This window comes from Elaeis guineensis, chromosome 3 (genome assembly GCF_000442705.2).
Source record: "Elaeis guineensis isolate ETL-2024a chromosome 3, EG11, whole genome shotgun sequence".
NCBI lineage: Eukaryota > Viridiplantae > Streptophyta > Magnoliopsida > Arecales > Arecaceae > Elaeis > Elaeis guineensis.
This window is the reverse complement of record NC_025995.2, coordinates 107,293,520-107,316,327: the sequence shown is the minus strand read 5'-3', so window position 1 is coordinate 107,316,327 and position 22,808 is coordinate 107,293,520. Positions and strand designations below refer to the sequence as shown.

General features: G+C 37.6%; 2 protein-coding genes across 5 annotated transcripts; one reads left to right on the top strand and one right to left on the bottom strand.

Annotated features, from left to right (window-relative positions):
- The first annotated feature begins 422 nt into the window (after positions 1 to 422).
- LOC105041112 (phragmoplastin DRP1C) lies at positions 423 to 17,319 on the top strand. 3 transcript variants are annotated; one of them, XM_010917923.3, is made up of 17 exons: positions 423 to 650; positions 798 to 861; positions 986 to 1,093; positions 2,362 to 2,463; positions 5,556 to 5,606; positions 5,702 to 5,763; positions 6,205 to 6,295; positions 6,450 to 6,514; positions 6,652 to 6,846; positions 6,941 to 7,060; positions 7,140 to 7,210; positions 8,002 to 8,227; positions 10,028 to 10,078; positions 13,240 to 13,468; positions 13,745 to 13,884; positions 15,977 to 16,149; positions 16,892 to 17,319. In XM_010917923.3, the coding sequence occupies exons 1-16, from the start codon at positions 519 to 521 to the stop codon at positions 16,100 to 16,102; spliced, it is 1,833 nt and encodes a 610-aa protein (XP_010916225.1). In that variant the 5' UTR covers positions 423 to 518; the 3' UTR covers positions 16,103 to 16,149; positions 16,892 to 17,319. The 3 variants fall into 3 exon arrangements, with proteins under 3 accessions (XP_010916225.1, XP_073110382.1, XP_073110384.1); XM_073254281.1 differs by lacking the exon at positions 16,892 to 17,319 and having other exon boundaries at positions 15,977 to 16,479; XM_073254283.1 differs by lacking the exons at positions 5,556 to 5,606; positions 16,892 to 17,319 and having other exon boundaries at positions 15,977 to 16,481.
- Positions 17,320 to 18,278: 959 nt separating this feature from the next.
- On the bottom strand, positions 18,279 to 22,175 carry LOC105041113 (adagio-like protein 3). 2 transcript variants are annotated; one of them, XM_010917924.4, is made up of 2 exons: positions 21,867 to 22,175; positions 18,279 to 20,099 (listed from the first exon to the last, which is right to left on the bottom strand). In XM_010917924.4, the coding sequence occupies exons 1-2, from the start codon at positions 22,115 to 22,117 to the stop codon at positions 18,512 to 18,514; spliced, it is 1,839 nt and encodes a 612-aa protein (XP_010916226.1). In that variant the 5' UTR covers positions 22,118 to 22,175; the 3' UTR covers positions 18,279 to 18,511. The 2 variants fall into 2 exon arrangements, with proteins under 2 accessions (XP_010916226.1, XP_029119211.1); XM_029263378.2 differs by having other exon boundaries at positions 18,279 to 20,151; positions 21,867 to 22,008.
- Positions 22,176 to 22,808: the final 633 nt, after the last annotated feature.

Sequence of the window (22,808 nt, the reverse complement as noted above, 5' to 3'; positions counted from 1 at the left end):
TACACTTCCAATTGATCAACCTGAATTTGACACCGAAAGGGTCAGGTTTTCAGTTTGTACAACATACAAAAGCCTAGCAGATGCCATGACACTGTCCAAATATCCAATAGAAGAAAGGTCTTCCCATCCTCTAGGATTGCGCAATATTTCTTCATATTTAAGCATCTTAAGCCTTCAAACAAAAGAGTCTAACAACTAATGACAAGCAATGGTTACCGTCCATGTTACCTACTTGTCCAAAGTTGGCCAGGCGGCCCAGCACGCACCCTGGCAAAGTTGTCTGCACGTGCCGCCACTCCCATGTCAACCGGCCAATGTTGTACTCTTCCACAAAAAATACTAGTGTGTATAAGACTCACACGGTCACACCTCTTCCTTTCCGATATCTGACCCCCTTCGGCTCTCACCATCAAAACCGTTTTTTTAGTTTCCTTCCTCCCTCCCCCTTCTCTTTCTCAAGATCTCATTCCCTCTTCTCCTCCGGCGATTCGATCTCTTGTGGTGACATCCCCTCGACAATGGCGACCATGGAGAGCCTCATCGGACTCGTCAATCGGATACAGAGGGCGTGCACCGTCTTGGGAGACCACGGTGGCGAGGGAGGATCCCTCTGGGAAGCCCTCCCCTCCGTCGCCGTCGTCGGAGGTCAGGTATAACGTTTCCCTTTGAAACCCCCAGATCCGTCTCCCTTCCCACCTTTCTCTCGCTCTCGCTCCCGGTTCTTGGTTCTCTTGGATTCATGCAACGCTCGCTCCTTTCTTGATTTCTTGAGTCTGGACCCTTCTTGGTTGTCTCAGAGCTCGGGGAAATCGTCGGTGTTGGAGAGCATCGTCGGGAGGGACTTCTTGCCTCGAGGATCTGGTAATGCCGATGAGATCTTCTCTTCTTGGACGAGTCCTTGGTCTTTTGTTTCTTTGGTTTGTATCTGGATCCACTTGTCTGGAAATAGGAATTGGATTTGTTACGTGATTTGAATTGATGTTAGGTATTGTGACGAGGAGGCCGTTGGTGTTGCAGCTTCACAAGACGGAGGGTGGGCAGGCAGAGTACGGAGAGTTCCTACATGCCCCGAGAAAGAAGTTTGCAGATTTTGGTGAGATAATTGTTTCTTATTTAATTTAGTTTTTGATTATCCGCCTTGCTGTGGGTAGTAATGCAAATTTTGTCAAGGAGTCACGGGGTTTATTGAAGATCTTGCAATTGTTGGATTTTCTTGATTGTTACTCATTGCTAACCATTTTCTTTGCTTTCTAATATACGATGTTTGTGAGTGCTTTGAATTCCCGGAATAAGTATATCAGTGTTTAAAATCTTTAGTATCGCCATCATTTGGATGGGTTTTGATCTGAGAACTAGATGATAAGACACAGAACTAGGGTAAGAGGTAAATGTGTAGACTTTTCAGAAGCTTTTGTACGGGGGTTTTATTTTCTGATATTTAATTTCAGTACAAGCTTGGGAAGTAATTGGTTTTGAGTGCTGCAGTAATAAAATTTATCTTCCATTAAAGGGGCATTAACAAGCTGTAGGAGTACAATATGCCGTTTGACATATAATATGTGCATGTGATGCATGAACATAAAGGATATGTGCATATTCGGGAGCAACATAAAACTTTGTATTCAATGGTGGAGTATAAAAGCTACTTAATAAACAAAATATAGGGAAGAAACAGTTTATGGGATAAAGGTTGTGAACAAATTAATATTTGATCTCAATGTGCTTTATTTGTTTAGCAGAAACTATGTCCCTGGTTATCTTGATTGCACTTCTATCGCCACATTGTGATGGAGTGAGGACATGGAGAAAACAGTTGGATATAAAGCAAAAAATGCAAACAACTTCATCATCATCCTCAAACATTGCTTATAACTCGGCATCCACAATGGATTAGAGTCACTTTTCTGTTTTTTTCCTTTTCTAGAGGATATTGGAGTCTCCAAGGAAGTAACTGAAGCTAGTATGCCACTAATCAGTAAATCACTAATCCAATGATATCAGTTTGGCATTTGGGTTCTATTAGGAGAAAAGGAGAAGAAGTTGAAATGTGTAATTATTTCCAAATCATTGCAGAATGCAAAAGATAACAGCACAACAAACTGAGCAAGCAATGAAAAAAGTTTGTATTCAAATGGTGGCTTAAAATTAAGCATCAAAGATTTTTCTCAAGAAAAGGGGCATCAAAGATGAATGATAAATTTTCAAGGTCAAAAAAGAGTCAGTTTTAAGTTATACATATCTTAATAGACCTAAAACATATACATAATATTTCATTTTTCATTGATGCTGTTTTTGTTCTATTAGAAGTTACCATCTTGCTTATGGATATTGAAGTTTATTTTGAACCTTGTATCTGTGCAGCTGCTATTAGGAAGGAAATTCAGGATGAGACTGATCGTTTAACTGGAAAAACAAAGCATATATCTAATATTCCGATCCACTTGAGCGTTTACTCTCCACATGGTCAGTTTACATATGCATCATGGATCTGTGGTTGATTGTTGTATCAGGTTTCTTGCAGTGGTGGTTATTTTTGCAAACAATCAAATATTAAATGAAGAATTTCCATCTTTTTGCTCTTTTTATTGTTAATTTTTCAGTGAGTTGCCGTAATTTTGTATTTTACTTTGTAAAGTATAGTAAGTAATTGGATCCATTGTCAGCATTGCTTTCGTCGTTATAAAGCCAAATTGGATATTCTTTTTTTCTAGCACAGGCTAAATGATAAGACAAACAACCAGTACTTAATCTGACTAAATTATGGGAATTTCGCATAATTTAATGCTTTGCTTGTTATTGTCTACTTCAACCTTAATTCTTCTTAAAGTCATCACACAATCTTCCTTTTAGGGATAGATATCTTGTATATATGTGGCTATGCACTATTACATGTCTAGTATGTAGTGTTCATGTAGCGCATGGCATGCCATAGCCCTCGAATTGGATTATTGTATTGTAAGCATTACATTCAATTCCTGCTCCTTCAGTTTCATGATATAGGATCTTGTATTTGCTCAACTGAGCATTAAAATTAATACTTTGGAAGTAGCCATGAAGAACTCATAATCCTTCATTGATGTCCAATATTTATGCTTGGAGCAACAATAGATATGCTCCATAGTTCTTGCCAACCATCAAGATGATGTGATAGTTGGTGCTCACTCAAAACTTTGCTGAAGTCAGAAACTTTAGGTGATTGCATTGGGGATTTGTTCACTGATTTAGATAAAAATTGTCAAAGGATATGACACACCTATCCTAGTTATCTTCTTGAAATTTATGTGTTCAAATGAATATTTGTTGTTAGTTATAATAACAGCTTTATCTGTACATCTACATCAATCAAGGAAGTTTTTTTCCCCTTACAAAAAATTATTTATTTATTCACTTTTTTTGGGTGCATTGCAATTTATTAGATGTGAATTATTATTGCTAGTTTCATTGCATGACGTCATGTAAGACTTGCATGAAGTTCTCTCCTTTGGTTTCTCCTATATCAATACAGTTTTCGATTTGCTTACTATTTCACCAACTCCTTAGTTGAATTTGCTGGTCTTCTATCTTCATCAACTTAAATTGATGACAATTTCAATTCGGGAAGATGGTGAGATGTCATGAATGATATATACTCCTGATTTTATTAAAGTTGTATGGCAATTAGTATCCCAAATCTATCTTTTAAAAGCTCTCAGCGACAAAGTCATCTGATCCAAGAAGACCATCCAACGAGCTAGGCCACTTCAGGTTGGTTATAGGAACAAGATATACAAAAGCTAGCCATGGATTATGGCTTTTAAATATGACATTTATTTTGGTATTCAAATGTCAGAAAGATGAGATTGCTAGCACTACTACAAGGTCAATTTGCAAAGTCTTCTTGAGGATTGTCTTTGCTATGATTTTAGTTCCTTTCTGCCTTGTAGCTACCAATCATCTAGCTTTGATTACATAAGATGGTTGTGCAGATAACCCCTAATAGAAGAGGAATTTAAAGATCCCGAAAGTTAAATTAGATGCAGATGATTTCATCTATAAACCTAGCTAATTGCAGCCCAAATATAGGCTTTTAAACATTCCCAAATATCTTAAAATTTACTGGACCTCCCTAGTATGGAAGAAGGGTGTCATAACCTAGGATCTCATCGAAAAATACCAGCCAAAAGGTATTATTTGGATTTTTTGATTTTATATAAATATCTAAGATCCACCCAATGCATAGTCGATGCAGGACTAAATATAAGTCTACACAGGTCCGCATGTACTCCCCCCGTTTAGGCCCCGATGTTCTTGCCAGGCCAAAGTCCAAATCTAATCACAAGCACCATGGTTGCTTGGTGGTCAGCCCTATCCTATAGGCCATGGGCTGGGTTCATTTTGATACCATTTGTCACACCCTAGGACCTCACCTAAAAAGGCTAGCTGGAAATATTACTTGGGTTCTTTGGTCCTACGTAAGTACTTAAGATCTACCCGGTGCATGGCCGATGTGGGACTGAGCACACACCTATATGGATCCTCACAAAGAGAGCCATCATCATCAGTTTAACCATTTTTGGGCTATATTTGGTTGTAGGATAAAGTCAAAGAAGTAGGAGAATAACCTACTTTTTCCACTTTATTCTACTTTATCTTGCCAAATGCTCTTTTTGTCCTCCTTTGTTCCTGAAGGGAAAAAAGGCATCCTACATAACATTTTGGGCACTCAATCTATCATGAACTAAATAAAAGTATCTCACCAAAAAGTTAATCTACTATGACATTCCTTTATTTACCTAAAGTCATTCCTCAAGCCAGCTTAAACTAGACATAACTTGTCCTCAACCAGACATGGTCTTGGAGTTTATATGGAAGTAAAGATGAAAAATCTCTAATTCATGTTCTCTAAAAGTTATTTTAATCTTCAGTTGTATTTCCTTATTGATTATTTGAGATTAGAGTAGTGCAGATTAGAGAAAGAAATTCCTTCTACCTAGGGTTGTATTATCAGCATTGCTTTAATGCTTCATGTGTTGTAACATGAAAAATTGTTTCCATGTTAAATTTGAAAGACATACACCTAGCATTGTAATCAATTCTCTTCTAGTAGATGCTTTCCCCCCTCAATTTATGGCTTTAAGGTTAGAGATAAATTTTTGAATGGGGATCAAATATGCAGGTCGAACCTATAAATGTGGTGTCTCATTTTATGAAAGAAAGAAGGGGCTAACTGTGCTGATATTCTTCCAGTTAAAAATATTTGAGAGGGGAATCTAAAATAAACATCATAAGACACTGTTAGGTTAAAACCTTTCTTATACGCAACGTTATAAGTGTGTACCACACCTTAAATTATCAATGATAATCAGAACTTGGTATTAGCATTTTACTTGTATCTCAATTTTTGTTTCCCATGGAATATCTGAACAATGTTCCAAAGAGATGGAATGCCGTAATCATCAATCAATCATTTTTTTCTTTAATTTTGAATGTTTTGTGCAGTAATATGTCTTTGTTTTGTGAACCAGGAATATAGCAATACATGTTCTTGATTTAGATTTATTCATGACATTTGGCAGTTGTTAATTTAACACTTATAGATCTTCCTGGGCTGACGAAGGTGGCTGTAGGTAATTCCTAAAAGGGCACAATATTTGGCTTGCTCCTATTTCATGCAAATGATGTTTTTGTTACTGTGCATTACTGGGCAGTCTGGTGTGTGCAGAGGGACAGCCCGACTCGATTGTTGAAGACATTGAAAATATGGTGCGATCATATGTTGAGAAGGTAACGAACATTTCTCTTTGATTTTACACACATCTTCCTCCCTTTTTCCTGCCTCTCCCTTGTCTATAGGGCTTAATATTGTGATGAAAGCAATGGTCATCCACTGAACATTCTTACAGGATTATATTAGTGGTTCCATAATCAAAGAAACAAAGTTTTTTTCACATCATGATTCTTAAAGTTTTATTCTTTAACAAATCTAATTCCTTGTGCTTTCATGAATTTTTTTTATATTATGCTCATTTCAGCAATCACTTCTAAATTCTAATGATACCGCATGCAGTGAATGTTCTTCAATATATGTTTTTTGCTTATACCCATGATCTGTCTTTTAAGTTAGTTGGTGTTTGAGGTTTTAGTTATTTCCTTGTCAATATTCAAAGTCATGTTGACTGCCTTCCTATAAGCTTGTATATGCTGCTTGACATTTCTGATTGGCAGCCCAATTGCATCATTCTGGCCATTTCTCCTGCCAATCAAGATATTGCTACTTCAGATGCTATAAAGATTGCAAGAGAAGTTGATCCTTCAGGTAGAAAGTTTATTTGTATTCTATGACATAAGAAGATGTCATGTCTTACTTAGATTACCAAGTAGTTGGAGATGGTTTTGTTTTTAATGAGGATTAAAATAGCTCAGTTGACAATTGAAATCTGATCATTGATGTTTTTGTTGTTTTCTTCTAGGTGAGAGAACTTTTGGAGTCTTAACAAAGCTAGATCTGATGGACCAGGGTACCAATGCTCTGGATGTAGGCTGTTATCCTTTGAATATTTATTTTCATATGTGAAAATAAGAGTTCTTATTACAATTTTGGGAAGCATTTATCCCATGGAAGCATTGTTTATGGCTTGTGAAACTTAACATCTACAATCTGCCTGTTGTTAGGTACTTGAAGGAAGATCATACCGGTTACAACATCCTTGGGTTGGAATCGTCAATCGCTCACAAGCTGATATAAACAAGAATGTTGACATGATCGCTGCACGACGTAAAGAACAGGAGTATTTTGCGACAAGCCCTGACTATGGACACCTGGCACATAAAATGGGCTCAGAGTATCTTGCAAAGCTTCTATCAAAGGTGAAAATATATCCTTTCTTTCCTTTTTATGTCAGTATTTCCTGTGAGATTGTAAGTTAAATCTTGAATATTCCTGTTGCCTTTTATGATCCAGCATTTGGAGTCTGTAATCAGAGCACGGATACCAAGCATCATAGCTTTAATTAATAAAACAATTGCTGAGCTTGAGGCAGAGTTGGATCGGCTCGGCAGACCTATTGGATCTGATGCTGGGGTAAAATCGAGAACATGTTGTGTTTTCAGCATGTGCAGTAACCCATTATGAGTTTCTTACTTTTTCTTGTTGGTACCAGGCACAACTTTACACAATATTAGAAATGTGCCGTGCATTTGACCGTGTCTTTAAAGAGCATTTGGATGGAGGGTAAATATGAACTTGATTTTCTTAATTTTGCAATTAGAAAGTCATGAAAATTTTATCTTAAATGCTAAAAATATAGATGCTGATATGCACATGGCTGATTTATATATTTCTTTTTTCTTCATGGTTGTATCTTTAAAAGATACAACTATTTGTGTAAAGAGATCTACTTGAAAAAAATTAATTATCTTTGGATGTCTGATTGCACTGAAAACATTTTCTGAAAGGAAAATGTTGAAGCTCATAGGTTTCCCTTGCATGCTCTTGTTTTAGCTTTTCAAGTTTTCTTTCTTTGTGATGGACAAAAGATTTCACCTTCACATGCATTGCAACTGTGCATACCTTTCGTCTCGTACCCTATCCCTCCCATCAGCATGAACTTGAACATTGACATGAAGGTGGTAGCAGCAGATGGGTTTGCAATCAATATAATGATGACAAGTTGATGGATGGAGGCAGTGATTGCAATGGCTGGAGGTGTAGTAATGAAGGTAAAAGAAATGGTGATGGAGGTAACTGAGGTTGACGGACAACTATAGTGTAGGTTAAAGCATATGTGGTGGTGGCTGCTAGTATGGTTCAATCAACTCAAGTGATCAAATCAACCCTTACAGGACAATCCTTTAAAGGGGTACATCTTGAAAGAGTGTGCCTAATTGTGCATACCTTAAAGTTACAGAACTTGTAAGGTTGAAGTACGTGAGAAATAGTAGCCAATTAACTTAACACTTTTTCTGTTATTTTGCAATAAATGATTCAAGCTTATATTCGTATTTTTGACCTTATTACTTCAGGCGACCTGGTGGAGACCGGATATATGGGGTTTTTGACAATCAACTACCAGCAGCTTTGAAAAAGCTCCCATTTGATAGGCATCTTTCTCTGCAAAATGTTCGCAAAGTAATTTCAGAGGCAGATGGTTATCAGCCCCACTTGATCGCTCCTGAACAAGGATACAGAAGGCTTATAGATAGCTCTCTAAGCTATTTTAAGGGCCCAGCTGATGCTTCCGTTGATGCTGTATTTATTCTCTAGCCCATTTCTCTAAAGCTATTTTAATTTCCACTTAGCATAATGCCTTCACATGTTGTCGTAACTTGTAACCATATAGTATACATCTCAAGCATGTTTGACTTCATCCAAATACATGCATCTGTAGTTATCGGAAGACCATTTTGTGCTTGTTCTAGTCACACTCATAGTGTTTTACCTGGAGGTCAGCATTTAGTCTATCTTTACACTCATACATGTGATTTGTTATTTTTTTGGAACTCCATATATTCTTTGACATTATCTACTTTGCATGTTGTTGACAAACAAAAATGGCTTCGATGTGAAGCTTATTTGTTGATATTTATTTAGGTCTTATTTCATTGTGGCAAAAATGGTCTGATGAGATTTGATCTCGTCCTTATAATATTGTCTAGTTAAGTTGCATTATTTTAGTGGTTAGCAGGAATTAACTTTGAAAGTTGACTTTTGAAGAAGATCTTAGGTTTAAGCTCTTATTTTCTCTTTTTTGCCTTGTTCCTCCTCTTACTGAACAAAAGGAGAAGAGAGATGCATAGCTGAAATTTATATGCCATTAGGAATATCATCTAAATATATACAGTCATATTGGATAAATTTAGAAAATGATTTTAGCTCATTCAGGACAGAACAAATGCCGCTTAGCAGCCATAAACTATCTAAGATGCTCAAGGTAAGATCATAAATGTCTGGCTGTCCATCCATGTATAAGATGCATGCAAGTCTCTGTCATTTGGTCAGGTCTTATATCATTGAAGGCATTCATCACACTTAGTGGTGTAGAAGTGCTTACCTGAGTATGGATTGGTCATCCTCTTCCCATGTACAAGTGTCACTAAGTCTAAAAGATTGATCTGATCACTTCTCAACATTCTGACCTTCTCTACATTGGAGAAAAGTTGCATGGTTGGTGTTTCAGATATCCTCCTTGTTAACTTAAAGAAGAAACACTTGAAATAAGCATAAAACACACCAATTCACCAACATAGGACCAGAGGAAAATGCACGCGCAAAATATGAGTTTAGGGGCCACAGCATGTTGGGTGTTGCAATACACAGTACGAGGTAAGGATACATGAAATTGGCATTGTCAAACTGAAGAACAAACAATCATATTTATTGCTATAGTTTAGAGGAACAGGAAATGTCCAAATATCATGTAGACTAAGTCACAAGGTGCATAAGTAGGATTTAACTTGGTTCAGATTTTTATATGCACGTGTGAATTAGGACTAATCAAACAAGTAATTCTTATTAAGAGCATGACCTCATATATGATGCCAGAAACTGAAAGAAGGGAGGCAGAAGGCATTGGCACATAATGCTTGATCTTTATTGCTGTTGCCATTGAAGATAGGAAAAAGCATGGACATGCCATGGATTTTTTTTCATTAATAGAAACAATGGGAAATAAAATATATCAACCCGGCCCATTGTAATGGGAGGACTTGTTTAAGATGCTCTTTGTGTTTTCTTATGCTTTCATTATTTGTAAATTAGTGGCAGTTGATTTCCTTTAGAGATTTAGATGGTTATTTCTCCACATAAACGTAAGTAATTATATGTTTCAATTGGTCTCACATGTTTCAAGGTTTCTCTTTTCCTTTTCATTGCATTTTATGTCTTAATTTTGTTTTGCCGTCTGCGCCTTACCTTTCGAGTCCTGGTTCGAGAAAGTTGGGCACATCATCTCCGTCATGTTTTATTAACATGATAAGTGCACTTTATTAGTAATTATAGATTTATGTTAACCAACATGCTATCTAATTAACTGTCATTGTTACTTTTCAGGTGCACTTCGTCTTGAAAGAACTTGTTAGAAAGTCTATCGCTGAAACAGAGGTTAGTAAATGTGCTTGAGTATTGTGGTCCATATGGTGCTAGAGTATTGTGCTTGAAACATGTTTTATGAATTGAAATATTTAATATTCTTGACCATAAGTGGTTTTGTAGTGTCCTGTTTATCATTGCAATAAATAATTTCTTGACAGTTATGTTGATTATATTCCTGATAAACTAATTAAGATTTCAACAAGTGCATTATAGAAACTTCTAACTTGCCTCAGTAATTGATTTTGATTATTTATAGATGCATTGCAGATTGAGAATATTCCTGCATAATTCTTAGTTATACACATAAATATCTACACACAAGCAGCAGACATCCATACACATACTCATGCATGGATGCATGAGACATTTTATAGTTGCATGCACATGAAAACATAAGACACACTTCTCTTCCATTCATAGCCATTGGCATATAGACGTGCAGATTATAACAGCAAGTATCTTTTTGATAACCACACATAATCAGCCAAGTCATAAACTTTCACAATGACAAATTTTCAATAACAACCAATAATTACACCCTGGTTACCTGAACTGAGAGCAGATGCAGATCTGGGATCGAGTATGCATGTGTGGAAGCAGATTTCTTAAATCTTAACAAGAATAAAGAGCAGGTTTCTGGAAGGATTTCAAAGGAAGGTACCCTAGAAGTTTCCAATTACTAAGAACCGAATACCACTGATACCATGTACTAGGTACAACCAAATATAATTACTTAAAACACCATTAGTATCCCTTTTTTCATAAGGATTAGTATCCCTTCATCTATTAATTTTAATATAGTATTTTTTTAATAAAATAAGCATTTAGGATTCTATCTGCCTTAAGATGGCTAGAGTTTGTTCGGTTGCTAGAACTGTTGCTTGGTTGTCTCCTGAAGATCCTCTGCAAATTCTTCCATCTCAGCAAAGTGTGTTTCTTTGGCCATCTCTGGAATCAGCAGCAGAAACATTACCATAGTAGTTGAATTTCTTCGGAACTGCGATGATCTCATTCCTAATTATTTGATTAAGGATTTAACTAGTGCATCATAGAAACTTGTAGCTAGATCCACTGACTGCATTTTGTTTCTTGGTATATTCAATGAACACTGAGAAAGATTCTTTAAAATTATGGTCAATCTTAATGAGCTGTATGTGTTTACGTGTGTACCTATTGTGTCACGTATGTAAACTGTGAAGATTTGGGCCGTAATATATGGAACTAGATTCATTGTCTTTACCCCATCGCCTACAAAAAAATCAAATGTGAAGAATGTCCCCTTCAGGGAATCATCATCCAAGCCTTGTCCCATGAAATATGGAGTTTGCTATAGAGCAGAATTCTAAGTTGAGGAGTTCATTGCCATTAACTACTATATGATTACCTTGTGTGATATGGGCCCAAAAACAATTGTAACACTCATTTAGATTGAATCCACCATATATTAGCCCATTGACATTTTGAACTACATATTTAAAAATTCATTAAATCAACAAATCTTTGATACTCATGATATTAGAGCATTGACATCGACACTTGAAGCATGGAATAGCATCCATACAATTTTCTTTGTTAATTAAACAATTGTAAGCATATCAGCCACTTGATATTGGAATCTAACAAAAGGTTTGTTCACCAATTTTCCTATATATTTTCACATATAAGAATACTAATTGGTTCTTCTCATACATAATTTATCTTCTATGTAAGATGAAACAAAACATGATTTATTGCTTGAATGAAGGTTTTCCGTCTTGGTACCATACCAGACTCCATATTGGTACCATCATATTACAGTGTCGGTATATGGTTTAGTATAGTATGAGATAGCATATCGAGTGCCAGTATCGTACAAGATAGCATATCAGCATGAAATCGGTACAGCATGGCATGCCCCGTATCGGGTGGTATAGAGTGGTACGGCAAACCATGCTTGAACCAAAGTTTTAAGTCCCAATAGGATAGAGGGTATCCCAGTCGTCCTGTCCTATTCCTATGAGAAAATAAGATCAAGATTAGATTGAGATTCCGAAACCCATTCATGTGAGGAGAGAAGGAGAAAGAGAAATGAAAGAAAGGAAGAAAAGATGAAGAAAAGGGAAAAGTGAAAGAAAGGAAAGCAGAAAAAAGGAAAGAAAGAAAGGGAGAAGAAAAGAAAGAGAGGGAAGAAGGAAGAAAGGAAAGGGAAAGAAGAAAAAGGAAAAAAGAATAAAGGAGGGGATAAGAAAAAGAAAGACAAAAGAAAGGAAAGAAAGCAAGGTAGAAGAAAAGGAAAGAAATAAAAAAAGAAAAGGAAAGAAAGGAAAGAAAAAAGGAAGAGAGATAGAAGATATCGATTAGAATGCATGATCAGGATCGCCATCAGAATGGGGCGGGATAGTAGGGCATCTCATTCCATAGAGATACCGGGACACCCCATCCCATGGAATTTAAAACCTTGGCTTGAACTATATTTTTTTTAATATTTGTTTACAAAGGATGCTAAAGCCACTCTAGTTGAACTTGAATATTCTTTTCTTTGATTTTCTCTTTAGCATTCCAAATTTTAGTGCATCGTGTCATTTGTACGGTAAAATCAATCTCCATCTATTTCAACCTCTTGCTTCCAATTCCATCTTGTTCTGACTACACATACCATATTCAAGGGCTCCCTTAAGTTAATATTAAAAAGCTCACTGTTGTCTTTTTTATTTTAAAGAGCATACATCTTGTTTAGAGCTTGTTACTACACAAGATTATTTTACTCCTACCATGTTTGTTCTATTGTAGTTACCTTACAGATCTTCCACTTGTTATAACTCCTGCATCTGGGCATAAAATTTTTAGACACATGCATGTATTAATGTATTATGTATGCATATGTTTATTTATATATGTAGACAATCCTGTGTGTTTCAGAGTTTAAATTCTGCAAAATGAACTGACTATAATTTGTGAACTTAATCTGATTTTAACCACCAGAATGAACTACCATGTTTGCCCTCTAAAGATGTTTACTTGTCAAGTGCAACATTGATATTGTCATTACCTCAGAAAAAAAAAAAAAAACCATTGATATTGTCATGAATCATGTGTGCTGCTTCATTAAGTCTTGGACAGACTGCAAGGCCCTAGGTCTTGTTGCTTATACACATTCCTACTTGGGATGACGGTCTCATTGTATTCGATAGGAACTAAAGCGTTTCCCAACCCTCCAATCCGACATAGCAGCTGCAGCAAATGAAGCCTTGGAAAGATTCCGCGAGGATAGCCGGAAAACAGTTCTGCGGCTAGTGGAAATGGAGTCCAGCTACCTTACAGTGGAGTTCTTCCGAAAACTGCCTCAGGAACCTGATAAAGGTTCAAATTCCTCAGCCCCGACCGTGGACAGATATGGTGAAAATCACCTTAGGAGGATTGGTCAGTTGACTATTCTTGTGCTTTAATCACCTCTATCTTATATCACAGATTTACTAAAATTCCTTCTGATAATTATTATGTTTGAAACTAACGTCACGTACAGTGTCAGAAACTTTTAGACATGGTTATGCAATTCTTTTCCTTACTCTTCTCTATTTCTTTTCTTCCTTTTAATGGATATATGCAAAATGACGAATACTGGGATATGCCCCTTTCTGATGGTTAATAATGGTTATAACTGACTGCAGTTGTGGAATCACATTTATTTTTCTCCAGGATCAAATGTGTCAGCTTATGTGGGCATGGTATGTGACATACTGAAAAATTCTATTCCGAAGGCCATTGTCTATTGTCAAGTCCGAGAGGCAAAGCGATCGTTGCTTAACTTTTTTTATGCCCAAGTAGGGAGTAGAGAGGTATGTCATTCTATGATCTGTCTCTTCTGGTAATGATAGGTTCCGGATGTATACTTACAATGTCCCTTACAGTCACCAGTCAAATTTTCTACTGCATGATATATTTGGTTGTTGCATAGATACAATAGCAGACAATCAGCGAACAAGAATACTTGCTACTCAGGAAGAGGGACCCACACCTGATGGCCATTAAAACATTTTTTTGATTAAATAGCTATCTTGGAAAGCCCATGCCAGTTATCAGAATGTATTGTTCATGGTGGCACGGACTCTTGCTATCTCATTCTTCTCTCTTCACACACATTGTTTTTTATGTTTTTGCAGAATTACTTATTATACTAATCTTCATGAGTTTAACTCTGTCTTGGACATGTTACCTGCTTTATCTATGTAGAAATTCATAAATTACTTAATGAAGGTTTTCTGATTGTTGGTAGTGAAAAGTAATAATTTTGCTAATTTATGAGGAAAAGTAAAATCTACTTCATGACAGAGTAAATCTCAAATATAGACCCCAAGATAAATTCTAATGGATGTAATTGTCTGTTGATTTCTGTTTGTATTAATAATTTTTTATTTCACAAAGTTATCTAGCTAAAATCATGTACAGCTCATAGACCTGACCTTCCATATAATTGACAACCCCTTCTTCATGTATTTGATGGTTCTGCAAATCATTTTTGTACTGATTGTTTCACAAATTTTCTGAGAATTATCGACATAATTATGACATGCTTATGATTAATTTTGCTGTTTGTTTTTGATTTTCCTGAACAGTAATGTTGTCATGTGATAAAAATGATTTGTATGTATATTTTTCCATTTATATTTTGTTTTCAAATATTCTTTTCAAATCCTTTAAGGACTTGCTACTCGGGAAGAGGGACCCACACCTGATGGCCATTAAAACATTTTTTTGATTAAATAGCTACCTTGGAAAGCCCATGCCAATTTTCAGAACGCATTGTTCATGGTGGCATGAACTCTTGCCATTTCACTCTTCTCTCTTCACACACATTTGTTTTTTCTGTTTTTGCAGAATTACTTGTTATACTAATCTTCATGAGTTTGACCATCTCTCTTGGACATGTTACCTGCTTTATCTATTTAGGAATTCATAAATTACATGCTCTGAAGGTTTTCAGATTTTTGGTAGTGAAAAGTGATAATTCTGGTAATTAATGAGGAAAAGTAGAATCTACTTCATAACAAAGCAAATGCCAAGTATAGATCCCAAGATAACTTCTAATGGATGTAATTGTCTGTTCATTTCTTCTTCTTTTTTTTAAAAAAAAAAAATATCACATGGTTATCTAGCTATAATCATGTACAGCTCATAGACCATACCCTCCAAATTATTGATAACCTTTTCGTTGATTTGATGGTTCTACAAATCATTTCTGAGCTATTGAATTAATAATTGTTTCACAAATTGTCTGAGAATTATTAACAGACTTATGACATGCTTATGATTAATTTTGCTGTTTGTTTTTGTTTTTCCTGAACATTAATGTTGTCATGTGATAAAACAAATTGTATGTATATGTTTCCATTTATATATATATTTTTTCCAAACATTATTCTCAAACTCTTTAAGGACTTTCACATTTTTCGTTAATTTTGAATTTTCCCCCTAGCTAAGTTCCATTCAAATTTGAATATATCACATGATACAGTCAAATGAAAACTTAGTGCAAGTTGGCTTACAGTTATACTGGAATGTACCTGAACCTGCTCAATAGAACTCATGAACATACCCTGCTTATCTTTCAGAGAGAGAGAGAGAGAGAGAGAAAGAGAGAGAGAGAGATGTAACTAGTTCAGCAGAATAGTGTCGGACTAACTGTCAGCAGAGAGAGACTTTTAACTAGATCGGCAGAATAGTGTCAGACTGAGTGTCAACTAACGGGTATCTACTTTGTTATTCTCTTGTAAACAAAGGCAATCCATAAATATATGACTTGGCTTTACTTCTTGCTAGTTTTCCTGTTTTAATAGCACAGTGCTGAAACAATGCATTACAGCTCATGTTTTGAAGTTTGACTATAGAGATGAAACTGCATTTAATCTGGGTTTTGCTCCCATGCTGCAGAAGAAGCAACTCAGCGGAATGTTGGATGAGGACCCAGGCCTTATGGAGAAGAGGGAGGCCATAGCTAAGAGACTTGAGCTGTACAAATCTGCAAGAGACGAGATTGATTCAGTTGCATGGAAATGATATAGGCAAAACAAGAGATGCATGTGAATGACATGACAAGAATGGAAGTAAGCACAGATGCGAATCCACTTACATTTCCATTCCTTCCCATTCTTTGAGACTTCAAAAAATAAATGCAATGAGATACACATCATGAAGAGCATGAAAGAGCATGCTATTGTTCGTTTTTGTCCTTATTTTTTTCCTTTCTCAATTAGCCACTGCATTGTGACTAACCTGCCATTTTTGTTATTTTTATATTTTTGCAATTTATTAATTCATGTTATTGATTCTAAAATCTCTCCTCATTGTTCTACTCTCTATGCTGCGATAAATCATGAAACACGTGAAGCTAAGTTTCTTAATAATGTGTGTTTCCAAGATATGCAGCAGATTGATGGTGAGTTAAATTTTGCGCTCATGGTTCATCAGCCATTGTTTGGATTGTTCCTCTTGGTGGATCTTTTGTGGTATATGTGATGCTGCCATAGAAACTAAAGAAGGTGACTCTATTCCAGTAGAATACAGCGTTTATTGTTTCCCAAAAAAAAGTTATTTATAAGAAATAGGATTATTAGTGCTTTGTTTTATATAGCATGTTTTTTATATTAGACCAGGTGGCTCAGTTTAATTAGAATACGTTGGACTAAAAATTTTAAAAGTATCCAAATAAAGTTAGTAAGCTGACATTTCTTGCTATAGATTAATGTTGATTGATTGAGTTGGTCAGATCTTTTTTATTAGACTGGACCATCTATCGTAACCAACAGTCAGACACAGCATAACGTTTTTCTCGTTGTCATATTCCAGGATAGAGGATTCGGTCATTTTCAATTTGGTTGGGTTGCATGGGGACTTTAAATTGTGCCTCGTATCCAGACCTCCCACCTACTTCAACAGGATACTTTTGAGCTCGGTCTCTTGCTGATCTTTAACCATGTAAATGCTGCTAGGTGCGCCATGAGAGCCTTTTTCGGCGTCCAATCCCCATCTTCCCTGCTGGTGGATGCTGTTGTTAGGAAGGGAGATATGGAAGGACAGCGGAGGCCACTACCCTAACAATCACAGGTTTTGATTTTCTTGTATTCTAGAAATAAAAAATTACTGGCTCCATCCCTCTTCATCTTTTGCATTCTTCCACCTCATCTTTCCAGTTAAAGGGCAAATATCTCTAAGGTGCAAGGTATAATACAGTATGAAACGTAGCTCAGCATCAACCATGCAGGCTCTTTAAGGTGCAAGGTGGTGCTCTTTGGCCTCAATATTAAGTTCTAAGTTCTAACCATGAAATGGCAGTCCGAGCTCGGACTTTCTGTAGCATGTCTCGCACCGAGGAGGGCTGTACAGTTCAAAATAGCCACCATGTTATCCCATCACAGAGATAGACGGCTGTCAAACACAGCATATCATTGGGTGCAAAAATACAGTGTATCACGATGGCATGCCAAACAGCCATCCATCTCCATAATGAGATGATGTGACAGCTATCAAAAACTATAGTCCTTTGCGGTACAAAACACACACCGTAGGGGACCCCAACATCAAAACCCCTCTTCAGCCATCCGGTGGTTGATAAGGTTTAGCCTTATCAAACGAAAAAACCCTATTAAGCTTCCCCACTCTGTGTTGTATAACGACCAAAATTTCATTAGGAGCCGCAAAGTTGTGATAATTTTTGGAACGAAAGGAAGGAAGCGGCTAAGGCTCGGGACATTGTTGATACGATGAAACGAACTGAGAAGGTGTTGGTTGGGGGCGGCAGGTTGATCCAATTCCATCCTTTCACCATTGGACGTGGATTCCGAATCCAGAGGGCAATCTCCTGAGTCCGGTCCCTCCAGCTCTAGGAGTGGCCCTGGGATTCCAATCACAAATGATCAAGAGTGAAAGAGATCTGGACCATTCACGGATCACTGAGAGGTGTAATTTCCAGAGAGTGGTAGCCAAATTTACATAAGAGCAGCAAGGAACTATTCATATCTGGATGAATGCATTCACCCAGAGCTTCAGCATTTTGTGGTTTCTGAGAGGTATTTCTCAAATTTCAACCGAAGCAATAAAGACAGTCCAAAGTTATTTGTACTTGCAATCTCCAATTTCAGCACACAAAATACCATTCCAGCACAAAGGCTCGTCATGCGTTACAAGCAAGAGAGAAGACAATATACAAAGTTCTACACCTCTAACAACAAGAAAATTATATAGGTAAGAAATGCATGGAAACTCTTTCTAAGATGGTAGTGGAATGTACAATACTACTGAAAACAAAGAAGAGCGGAAAGACCATCACAACACAGCACCTACTTAAAGGAGTCGCTACATACAAAAAGCAAAAAATGAGATCGAGTACAGAAACCAAAGGCACTTCAACAAAGCTACATGACATAGTAACTCAACCTCCACTCAAATCTTCAAAACGCAGCAGTGAGGTCATGGATCGGCCTCAGGTCTGCTTGCCAAACACAACTCGTGCAGTTCATTCAGAATCCACTCCTCCCCTGTGCGACCGCCCAATACAAGAACCCGAGTCCCTCCAACCACACAAGTGCTGTGACCCCATGCAAACTTGGGGGGCTGTCCAGGGACATTGAGGATCCTCCAAGTTGGCTTCTCTTCAGATGGATCCAGAAGGAAGAGCTGCGATGGCGAGTGCAGCCCTGCGATGGATCCACCAAAGACGATGATCCTCCCGCATGGCAAGCTTGCTGCAACATGGTCCAGTCTCGGGGGTGGACCAACTCCTGGGAGCGCACTAGCCTCGAGCTGCCTCCACCGAGGCTCATCCTCTTCCAAATCAATGGTGTACGTGTCGCAAGACCTCAGCCTTAAAGAACCACTCTTGGCCAACCCCCCAAACATCAAAATTTTAGTCTTTCCGTACACTGAGAGAGTGTGACCCAACCTTGGAGGAGGAACCCATGATGAAGCTATCTCCCTCCACGTCGGCCTTTCCTTTGTGAGGTCCAGCAGAAAGGTGTCACTGAGAAGCACGCCGGCATCCGTGCAACCACCTGATACAACAAGCTTCGAGCCATCAACAGTGCAAGAGCTGTGCCAAGACCTCGGCAGGGGAGCAGCTTCGCCCGAGACTTCTTTCCAAGCTGGCTGTTGGGCATCCAAATCCAAGACAAACACATCATTGAGTAGTCCCTGCCTCCCACATCCTCCAAACACCACCAGCCATGAACCATTTAGGCACGAGAGAGTGTGGCCCCATCGCCCGGGAGGGGAGGAGGTCACCTTCACACGACGCCATTCTGGATTTGCCGACTCAAGGTTGAGAACAAAGGTATCATCCATCGGTTGCATGTTGATCCCTTCCCCTCCAAAAAGAACTAGCCGGTTCCCAACCGCACAAGCACTGAAATTACAACGAGAAGGCTCTATTCTGCCTCCAACAGTAAACTTCTTCCATGCGGCAGCTTCAAGTGTGGTCAACTCCCTTGCCAGTCGGCCCCAGCCTAATTTCTTGGTGCTTAACTCCAATTTAACGGTCACTTCTTTCCCCCATGCATTTTGGCAGACCATCTTCCTCAAATGTTCGTTCTTGGTTAATTGGCGCATTCTGGTGCAAACTGATCCAATGGATGCCACATCTCGGGGTGACAAGCGTGATAAGATGTTATGTGCTAAAACTTCATCCGAGAGCTGAAGAATACCGCAGTAGTCAGGCTGGTGGATGTTGAAATTATGTTCAGACATCGAAGAATCTGGGTCTGGATTACTGGATTTGAGGTAGGCGCCATGTTTATAAACTGGGTATGACAAGCGGTTGAGGTCTATATTTGCTTCGGAGAAGAGCTGAATACCTATGATGTGGGTCATGATGCCATCATCCCCATGTATGGGCATGAGCCTTAACCTGTTTACCAAGGGAGTGCCATCCTTCCGGAAGTTAAGAAGCTCACCTTGGAACTCAGTCCCTTCTTCGAGGCATCTACGGATTTCAGAGACAATCATAGGGTCCACCAAGGGATGTCGCCTTTGTGCTCGTGGATCTCGAAATTGCAAGAATCGGCTGAAAGGACAATTCCAGTGTGAGCTAATGGAGCAGTAGGAAAACCTTCACTCTGCATCGTTTTTGGAATTCATAAAATACAAGGAATTGGGGTGCCAGGAGGAGACACAGGCAACAGCATCATTAACATATATTCATCTTGTTAAGCTAAGAATATAAACCATATATCCTCTATATTTGAGCAACAAGATTTTATGATGCAAGACAATTAATCCATCCTGTCAAATTCAGCAACTTCCTGACATATTCTCTAGACATGAGCACAAAATCGTTAAGGTCTAACATGATTCAATTGCATAATTCCCAGCTAAAGTTCACTGAAGCAGGTATTGAAATGAGCAGGAAGATCACACGAGAGCTCAAAGCTTCACAGTCAATCATCCCAATGCAAAAATCAGTTGACCAAAATGTTTCAGCCGACAGGAGAAACGAGATGCAAATCCAATAAATGGAAGATATAAAGATTTATATAATTCTTCATATTGATTTCTGTAATTTTTAGTTCTATTCCTTGAGGAATCCACGGTGTGGCAACATCAGCCATGAGAAAAAGAAAATAAGACCAGAAAATCCCAATACTGGAAGAGCACAGCAGACCGACCAACTAAAGGAAACAAAAGCTTCAAACGATACATAGGCAACACAGCTCTAGATAATAATGAGAGGTCCTTGTGATGTCAGGAAAAGAATTAGTTCTTTGACTTAAACCAAGGGATTAGTTCCCTATAAAGCTAGGACTGAGTTGGCAAATCTTGAGAAGCAAAAGGCATAAAAGACAAATATGACACATAAAAAGAACAAGTGAGATAAACCTTGCAACAATTCAACCCAATTCCTGCAGCAAAGCAATGGGACCAATATTTTACTAGCAGATTATGCCATCATAATTTTGATTGTTCAGCAAACTCTCCATATTTGAAAGCACATATTACTTGGAGCAAATAAATTAAAAGATCTGTTTGTGCTCAGAAAAATTATATGAATTAATCATAAACCTACTACTAGGAACGTTATCAACACAAAATACATTATTATCATCAACAGCATCCTTCACTTGATCAGGGGTATATAGACAATGAAATGTTATCCAAATTAATTGAGTACCAAAACCAATATAACCCTGATAAGGGCATGAAATTCAAATTAGCTTCTTCATTCCGAGGAAAAAACGCTTCTACAGCAAGAACTGCTGGATCGGGAAGCATGTTCTTAAATCATGGCTTCAGGTAATCCTTGAAACATAGTCTTGTAACCCCCCCCCCCCCCCCCCCCCAAAAAAAAAAAAGTCTTGTACCAGTTATTGCAACTCAGAACATTTAGAAAGTTAATAAACTGTAATTTGGAAATTTTAGAAAACACTTACAAATTCAGCAAAAATGGAGCCACAGAAATCGATAAAATACAAACCAAAGTTAAAGTTAAAACAAAACATATTGAATCAACAAAAGAAGAAATTTTGAAACTTTTAGAACAATTAACAAGCACAATTATCCGAACGACTTAATGAAATACGACTAAAAAAACAATTTTGACGGCAATTCCTTTATCTCTGATTTCTCAGATCAAGTTAGCTCAGCTAAAAATCAGCAATCTTATGTAATTAAAAACAGTATGAAACACAAAAAAAAAAATCAACGAAAGGAGAAATTTTGAAACTCTCAGAGAAATTAACAAATCAATCACAAACACGACGACAACTGGTCATCAAATACCGAAAAAAAAAAACTCAGGAAATTTCACATCTGAAAAAAAGAATAAGGAGATTACCAGTTCCGGCCGAGGACTTCATGGGCGCAGTATCCGGTAGCTGTCTCGAAAACGGTGTTGACGTAGATGATGGGAAAGTCTGGCTCGAGAGCGTCGGAGACGACGAACGACGAGGGGATCAGCGGATTATAGAAGAAACCGGCGTCCAGCTCGCTATCTTCTACCACTTCTTCGCCGAGTTCCATTTCGTCCTCCGCGAAGCACTTCAAGCGCTTCATCCGGATCTGGTCACCGCCTCCCCCTGCCCCCATCTCCTCTTCCTCAAGTCGCCGGTCTTCCCTCCCTCCTCTCTCCGATGCCTTTGCTCTCTCTCTCTCTCTGCGATGTATAAATGGAGTGGGACGGGTCGGTTTGGTGGTCTTGGAGCAAAGGGAACAATGTTTCAAGTGACAAAGTAGGCCTCCATGTGGCATGGAATTACGAAATGCCCACCGTGGGGACAAATATCTCGCGAGCACGTACAAGGTTGTCAAATCTTGGTGGCCCGAACGTGGTTGGAGCACTTTCTGTTCGGTCGCTATAAATCTTTTTCAAACAAATATATTTTTACAAGATATTTTACTTTTTTTGGTTGTTTAGTTCGGCCGGGATAAAGTTAAGAAAAATCAATTCCTTTGCTTTTCTTTTAAAATTCTGTTTTCTACCGTATAAATAAACAATTGAAGAATTTAGTTCTCTTAAAAACTTTAATTTTTAATATCTCTCATGTTGCTAAGTACCTTTAGCCCAAAAAAAAAAAAAATCTGAGTAAGTATATCCTCTAGTGAGGATATCATAATAGATTTTTTTTTTTTTTTTATCAGTTTCAAAATTTTGAAATCTTAAATTTCTAATAAAAATAAAATTATAAATATTTAAATAATTTTTATCAAGTATTTTATTTTAACCAAAGTCAAACAGATAACAAATAAAATTTACCAAATATTACATTAAATGCTGCAG